Source organism: Pseudophryne corroboree, chromosome 6 (genome assembly GCF_028390025.1).
Source record: "Pseudophryne corroboree isolate aPseCor3 chromosome 6, aPseCor3.hap2, whole genome shotgun sequence".
In the NCBI taxonomy this organism is placed as follows: domain Eukaryota; kingdom Metazoa; phylum Chordata; class Amphibia; order Anura; family Myobatrachidae; genus Pseudophryne; species Pseudophryne corroboree.
The window spans coordinates 698,442,035-698,450,514 of NC_086449.1; the positions used below are offsets into that span (position 1 = coordinate 698,442,035).

Genomic DNA, 8,480 nt, shown 5'->3' on the forward strand with positions numbered 1-8,480 from the left:
CGTGCAGAGAGAGTTAGATTTGGGTGGGGTGTGTTCAAACTGAAATCTAAATTGCAGTGTAAAAATAAAGCAGAAACACAATAACCCACCCAAATCTAACTCTCTGCAAATGTTATATCTGCCCCTCCCCCTGCAGTGCACATGGTTTTGCCCAACTGCTAACAAATTTGCTGCTGCGATCTACTCTGAATTACCCCCATAGTTCCAGCATGGTTCCCCAGGAACCCTCTGCCAGAAATGGCCCTTGTGCACGGCGGTCACTATGACTGCGCATGCGCAGCAGCTAGGGTTGCCACCTCATCCCTTTAATCCTGGAGACCTATAAATAATACAGGTTCTGTGGCTGATTAAATTCAAGCCTGCATTCCACCTGGTTTTAATCAGCCACAAAACTTGTGTAAACCACAGTTCTCCAGGATTAAAGGGATGATCTGGCAACCCTAACAGCAGCCCTGGCACCTCACTTGGTGCGTCGCATGGATGGGCTCCTTTCAGGGCCCCTGTCCCTGCCTGCGGCTGGTGATACATCCACCCAATATGATTGCATTATGCAGTGCGATCTGGGAGCGATATTAGCGCCCAGGATTGCATTGCATATGTAATCATTGGTAAATGGGCCCCTTAATCTTATAATCCTAATATTATGGAAACTGTTGTGGTTGTGTATTTATCATTTTACCTAACGCATACTGGTAACAGATAGAGAGCCTCTGATAAATAGATGTGACCCTAACGCAGCGTTCTCCTATACCGTGACTACTCATTTATGTACCAGTCAGTGAGATCCTGTCTTATCTCCCACGGGATTCTTCACCTTTCCCAACACTGATTTATTGATAGCAATAGCCAAAGTCAGGATGCAGATACTAAATCCATCTTTATAAGAAATAAGGGTACGTAGTTGGGTGTTTGGTGGAAGAAGAACCTTCCTTTTCAATCTTTGGAAAAGGATAATAACCGGACACTGAAAATTCAGGATTCTTCACACAGAGTGGACTATATTAACATTATAACTATATTGCACTATCGTGTATTTTGTTTTAGGGTTTTTATGTATTTATTTGATGAGAACACAGATCACAGTGCTGAGTGAAAATCATTTATTGGAACCATTCAGGATGCGCATTATGTGACTGTGAACTTGGAGTCTCCAACCTAAACAAATAATTCCACGCGACGCACATAACCCAATGCATCCTCTGGCATTCTGCTACTTGGTTTAGAATTTCTGTAATGCTGGAAACAGGTTTATAGAATGTCTATTCCCCATCCACTCTTTTATGGCTACCTCCTCATAGTCTCCTCAAGAAGATCTCCTCGTCCCTCACAGTTAAATTATCTGTGTTAATTTGGGTCAATTTTACTAAGTCTTATCAAATGCATTCCTTACACCTTCTCTTTGTCCCATTATGGAACAGCCTGGCATTTTTTTCAGGCATAGACAACAGGGAATTCAGTGACTGAGCAGCTTATTGTTTCTTGTGTTACTCGCTCCCTCACAGTCCTTGCCTGAACATATGGACATCCTCTCTAGACTCTCCTTCTAACATAATTCTTTCCCCAATACCTTGTGCACCACTGTAGCAATTACAGTGCTGGTGGGCAGTAAGTGGCCCTTAGAGCTCTCTGGGACTACTTTACATTTGTAGAGAAGCGGCATCTAGCATATCATATCACTGCATATAAATCCATAATTGTTTGTGCGGTCTTCTACAGAACGGCTGCCCAACTGCTGGCTCCTAGCTGGTAGGACGTACATGAAGGACTTACTGGGAAGACCTGCTTGTGTGTTTCAATAATGGAATAATAAACCACAGACAGCTTACTAATGCAGATATCTTTCAGTTTATGGGCTTTCTTTGTTTCAGGTGTTTTGGCAATCCTAATCCCTCGTCTGGACATGGTCATCTCCCTGGTGGGATCTGTCAGCAGCAGTGCCCTGGCTCTTATCATCCCACCTCTACTGGAGATTGTCACTTACTACTCGGAAGGCCTTAGCCGTTGGATCATAACAAAGGACATTATCATCAGCCTGGTGGGTTTCCTGGGATTTGTGTTTGGGACATACGTGACCTTATATGAACTCATTATTCCAAATTCGCACCCGAATAACCCTAATGCCACACTGTATGCCATGCAGTGAAGCACCTGTTCTAGGAGCTAACCCTAACCTGCTCGGTACTTGGAGAACTAAAGTTCAGAATGTTCGATCTCTGTATTTATACTGTCACCTCATCTCTTTATTGACGAATGTAACTATCTAGCTGCCAAATTATGTCATGTACAACACATGAAAACTTACAAAGGAAAAAGCAATTACAGCCATATAAAAACACTGATTTTGTTTTGCACGTTTACAGGTGTTGTGAAAATATTCCATTGGTCTCTACCACAAACACAACTAACATTTCGGCATCCTTTCCTAAAACTATGTTTACAGAATTTCTTTTTCAGTACCGATCCTGAACACATAAGGGGATATCTATCAAGCCTTTGACAGAAAGTGGGGTAGGTGCCCAAAGCAGCCAATCAGCTGCTGTCAATTTCATGTGCTAGATAAATGGCATGTATAAGTTGATTAGTTGCTTTGAGTAGCTTCTCCACTTTATCTCCCTTCAAGGCTTGATACATCTCCCCCATAATCCTCTAATCCTGTATAGCCATGGTCTTCTCAAACCCAGTCGTCAATAATTACAGACCACTGTTCTTTGATTTAATGGATGGGTTAGCCATTTTATTTATATATAGTTAGAGCTAAAGTATGATACACCCTACTGGAGCTCCTCTGATATAACTATCCAACAGATCTTCCCTCCTGCTGTCCCTTCTTTTCTGAGTGGCCATGAGGTCCATGACAATAATGCATCACTTTCAGAGAATCTGGCACCAAGCAGAACATAACGTATCCTGCCCAGGCCTTTTAAAATGACTTGAGTTTAATACCTATAACTTGAACTCTATAGATCTCATGTGCTATTGAAACGCCACCTGCATTGTGTGTGCAGTTGTTCGCGTTGACCTTATTATGAAATAAATAATTGGCTCGGTGGTTCTGCATGGACCTATCACATACCTGTTTTTACTTTTCATCTTAGGTTGCATCGTTATTGGACATGGAAAAAAAGGGATTAATTCAAAAACACACAATACAAACAAGGTAGCTTAACTCAGGCAAAATAAAACAATTAGAAGTCAACCCTTGCTCTTTGCGTATTAAAGTGATGTAGTTATGTGTAAACAATTTTCTGAGATTCAGCAAGTTAAAGCTTTGAGTTTTTAGCACATCCTGTAATGCATTTCCGAGGAGATGGGATATTACTTAGAATGTCCGCTTTACCTCCTATTCCAGTGGTTTCCAAACTTTTTTGAATCACGGCGCCCTAGAATATCAGAATTTTTTTCACGGCACCCCTAGGCCAAAAATTTCTTATTGAGAAATTTAGAAAGAAATATTACATTAAGTAGATCGCGTTTATATGTCATCCTTAGGGTCAGTTATGTGGTGAGGGACAAGATTTGCTTCTGTTTGGCCACATATTTTATGACTGGCAGCCACCAGCACTGGTTTTGCCTATTATATTGACCATGAATAATTTGAATTGGTCCTGGACCACCAACCCAGGGCACCCCTGCAAGTGTCCCGAGGCACCCCAGGAAGCCATGGCACACAGTTTGGGAACCTCTGTCCTATTCTGTTATTCCCCTATATATTGTAAACTTTGGAGCAGTGCTCTTGCTTCTGTCTATAAGTGCTTAATCTCGATTTATTAATGCCTGTGCAATTCCCAATTGTAAGAGCGTCATAATATGGTGGCGCTATATAAATAAATGTTAAAGAATAAGTTTACTAAATGATACAGGAATACATGGGAACAGCTGTGATATAAATGTTTACAGCGGGTGTGATGTTATAGTCCAGGATTTTTTTTTCAATAATACATTTTTATTGAGTGATGTGGTACAATATGGGGGTAAAAAAAAATCGAAAAGGGACAGTGGGTGGGGTAAAAGGGGGAGGGTAAGGAAAAGACAGGAGACACTAATGCATAATAACAGACAAAATAGAGTATATTATTCATGGGAAAACAATAGGTCAGGATAAAAACCTTGAGCATAATTAGAAAAAATAGCATGTTCTAGAAATAAGCAGTAGCCCCTCAGGTAGCAGATGCAGCTTCTAGAGTTTCATTCAAGTTGAGTGGATGGAAGAGGCAGTTTGAGGCCTAGTCTTTGGGAGGACCGCCCTTACCGTCCGTTGCATAGGAAGTAGGCGGAGCCTGAGCAGCCAGCCAGAAGCCACAAGATGGCCACCCGAGTCAGCAGCACTGCAGTCAGGGACATGCAGGCGACGGCCAAATGGTATTAGTTCCCTCAGCGCACTGCACCCCAAGACACTGACTGGTATTCCCTTGCCCTCCCTCCCCCATACTGGTGCACGCCTTTGCACACTGTGTTGCTGCACTTGAATAAAATGAAATATTTTTTTTCCCTAAATTACAGGGGGTGCCCCATTATTATGTACCCTATTACCCATGTGTAGCTCTTACATTACCTGCTCTGCAGCATGACAACAGATTCGATGCGTTGATTATTTTATTGGCTAATTAGCTAATTTACACGATAGCGAGATGGTTCACAGCCTATGTTACTCAGTTCTCGAGGAACATTTCAGTGAAATCCTTGATCAAAATCAGTTCAGTAGATGTCTAGTTGATCACGAACATACATACAAATGAACAATTTTATTACTAGGATATACTTTTATATAAATTATATACAGCAGTTTACACTAAATACTGTATAGTTAGGTAATAAAGTGAATACGTATTGTGTTTATATTTAGGGATTAAAGGATATAGAACCACTTATAAATGACACAGTCTGAAACGCCTTTGTGGATTTTATAAAACACAAGAAATGGGTAGCTGGTTATTACTACCTGTTACTATCTTACTAAGATGGTGTTTGAGTTTGTGCAGAGCAGAGAATGGCTTTAGGTAACCTTTGTACTGACATGTATATCAGACTAGTTACCAGCCCATCAAAATTACAGAGCTACATAACAGTAATGTCAGCACCGGCGGCTGTGCATGGCCGCCGACGTGCAAAACACTTGAATTCCCCCCATAGAAATGAGGAGCAACGTAGGATTGTATTTTTCCTAGGATGTAAGTGATTAATGCCAGTGGCACTTGTAACAAAGTTGCATTGATGCATGGTACTACTGTCCAGTGGTAACTAGGGAGTAATGGATAGACTAGATCACTTTTACATTGACAAGCTAATTTCGGAGTTTCCAAATCAATTGATAGAATATCAACATTTTTCCATTCACTACATTTGAGTCTCAGCACTTCAACAACTGCACTTTTTACAGCACTCTTATCCCAGTAGGAACATGGCTTCTGCTGGGAATCTGGTAGTACAGATGTAGCGTTGCTCATTCATCCTGCGATGTGTACGCATTGCTATACATCTCTAAGTAAGGTGTGCCACACGCTCCGTTTGGAAACATTAGCATTATCATTTTCCATACAGATATAAGTGCCAACATACACAATAATTTTGATTTTTTTTTTATTTATTTTTTTGCAGTGAAATGCGTCCGTTTTATTGATTAGTTTTTTTGTTGTTTTTTTTAAGCTACCATATGACACATGAAACGGAGAGTTTCTCAGCAGATAAGAACCACTTGACCCATCTAGTCTACCCATGTCCATACACACTAGAGTTCATTTTATTTAATTTTTTTGGGTGCCAATTAACCTACCAGTATATTTTTTAGACTCTGGGAGGAAACCGGAGTACCTGGAGGAAACCCATGTAAGCACAGGGAGAATATACAAACTCCACACAGTTGCAGAATCGAAACCATGACCATAAGTGCTATGAGGCAGTAATGCTCACCATTTCACCATCCGTAATGCAACTTATACATTTTTACATGGGCCGCTGACTCTGATATCCAGTCAGCACCTACATTACATTTCCGCCCCATTGTAATCTAGTGTAATTTAGTGTTCTGACCTCCCTATCATGACAGTCTTTTATTTGGTGTGATTGTTTCCTATTAAAATTGCCACCACACACATCTAAAAAAAAAGTGAAATATGAAGCATCCTGTATTCCTGGACAGTGTTATGCCTAGCTAGTAACTCTCCATTTGACTTGATGGGGGTAATTCAGACCCATGTAATGTTCACCAGAGGACATCGGGCCTAATTCAGACCTGATCGTAGCAGCATTTTGTGCGTAGTTGGGCAAAACCATGTGCACTGCAGGGGAGGCAGATATAACATGTGCAGAGAGAGTTAGATTTGGGTCGGGTGTGTTCAAACTGAAATCTAACTTGCAGTGTAAAAATAAAGCAGCCAGTATTTATCCTGCACAGAAACAATATAACCCACCCAAATCTAACTCTCTCTGCAAATGTTATATCTGCCTCCCCTGCAGTGCACATGGTTTTGCCCATCTGCTAACAAAATTGCTGCTGCGATCAGGTCTGAATTAGGCCCGATGTCCTCTGGTGAACATTACATGGGTTTCAAGTCTAAGGGGCATATTCAATAGATTCAATGAGCGTATTTTAAAGTCGGATTGACATTGTCGGAACCGGGGCCAAAACCTGTCTGATTTGCCAACGGGATCCAACAAAACACATTGATTCGCCGATCCACGTCGGAATCCCTGACTTGTTGGAAAAGCCTAGGCAGCATTGAATAGGTCGGAACCCCTTCCGACCTAAAAAAGTCGTAAAAAGTGCCGTCTTTCCGACAAGACAGCGGTTTCTGACTTCAGTTGAATACCCCCCTAAGTAATGGTTTAAGTGGGTCTATGCTGCACAGGACAGATCTACATGCCTGAACACTTGCACATAACTTTTATCGGCACGAGGTCTAAAAGGGATAACGTTTATTGACAGCTGTCAGTCCTAACACAATATCCATAGCAAACCAAATAGGATGAGAATCTTTTCACTAAAGAATTATGTGTAGTTCTACAGTATACCCAACATTACAGCATAGGGATATATTCCCGCAGCCATCTTAATGGCGATCTAGGATTTGTATATATGGTTCATATACTCAGATTAAAGGGTAATTCAACCTGAAATTGATAATTGGAATTTCCTACAGCCTACTCCTAAAAGGGCTCCCTGACGTCTTGTGCCTTCTTACTGCTGCTCTCATGTTACCACTGACCGTATATTGGGCTTGATTCATGGTCGTAAGTAAAGTTAAACAAAAAGCACGTAACTTTGTGTCTGGACAAACCATGTTGCCATACAAGGGGAGCAAATACATTTACATTTTTTTCTGTGCAGGGTAAATACGGGCTGCTTTTGCATGTAGTCCACAAATGTAGATTTCAGTTTGAACACACCCCACCCAAAGCTAACTCTGCACCTAATACATCTGCCCCAGCTGCACTGCAGCATGGTTTTGCCCAATTGGTTGCTTTTTTTGCTTTACTTACAAGCATGCATCAGGCCCATTGTTTGCCAGGCAAATAGATCAGAGCGTGTGGCAGATCTAGATGGACTATCCTCACTCCTGCAAGACCTCAGACGGAAGCCTGAAAATGGTAGCATGTGCACATATTAACTTGTCATTGGCAAGACGGCATTGGGATCTGCTTAAACACAATTTAATTTGATTAGACCTGGCATGCATTTAGGGTATGACACCAAACTAGAAATTCAGGAACTATCCTTTAAGAATAACTGGAGATTATTTGAAAGAGTGTTGGGTTCCTACTGTGACCAGTAATGTCTAGTCCCACCTCTGCTCATTGTATAAGTACTGTATGTGTGGGAGGTTTATAGAGTCTACAGGACAATTTAAAGAATGTACCAGAAATCTAAGTTTACATACCTTCTGTGTTGGTGTATATTTGCACAATATCCCATGTCTGCTGGGAATAACTACTACTATTCGTGTAGAATTAATGGCATTAATTACATGTTAGTGACCTCTGAAATGTTTTTAAAAAACTGCTACCTCCGAGCGTGAGTCTTGGATATACAGGTTAGTTGTGTAACGTGTATGTATGTTTCATACTGTCATTTGACTTGTGTATAGTGTGACATTGAAGCACTGTACTTATGCTTTGTAATTGGACATTGTCTGTATTGGCACTTTACTAAATAAATTATCTGGTTGTAATAGAAAATCGAGTTGTTTGTTCTTGTCTCATTCAAGGGGAGACGTTTCTAAAATTCAAGAGAGTTAAAGTGGAGAAGTTGCCCAAATCAATCAATCAATCAGATACTAACTCATTTTATAGTCCGTTTCTAGATAAATGATAGAAGCTTATTGGTTGCTATAGGCAACTTCTCCACTTTATCTCTCCTTGGAGTTTTGAAACATGTCCCCTACAATCACTTGTTTGTTCTTTGAAGAGAAAATAAATATGCCTACCCTCCATTATACTCATTATACATGGTACCAGCTGCACAACAATATTAATGCCATATATGA

The 8,480-nt window shown here is 40.8% G+C and overlaps 1 protein-coding gene across 2 annotated transcripts in view; it reads left to right on the forward strand.

Moving 5' to 3' along the window:
• Positions 1-8,172, forward strand: part of LOC134933262 (proton-coupled amino acid transporter 1-like) — a 155,015-nt gene extending 146,843 nt beyond the window's left edge. The window contains exons 11-12 of one of the 2 annotated variants that reach the window (XM_063928330.1): positions 1,869-2,035; positions 3,096-8,172. In XM_063928330.1, coding sequence (XP_063784400.1) covers positions 1,869-2,035; positions 3,096-3,161 — 233 coding nt within the window. In that variant the 3' untranslated portion in view covers positions 3,162-8,172. Of the gene's footprint in view, positions 1-1,868 lie in introns of both variants that reach the window. The other variant, XM_063928329.1, reaches the window with a different exon arrangement.
• Positions 8,173-8,480: the final 308 nt, after the last annotated feature.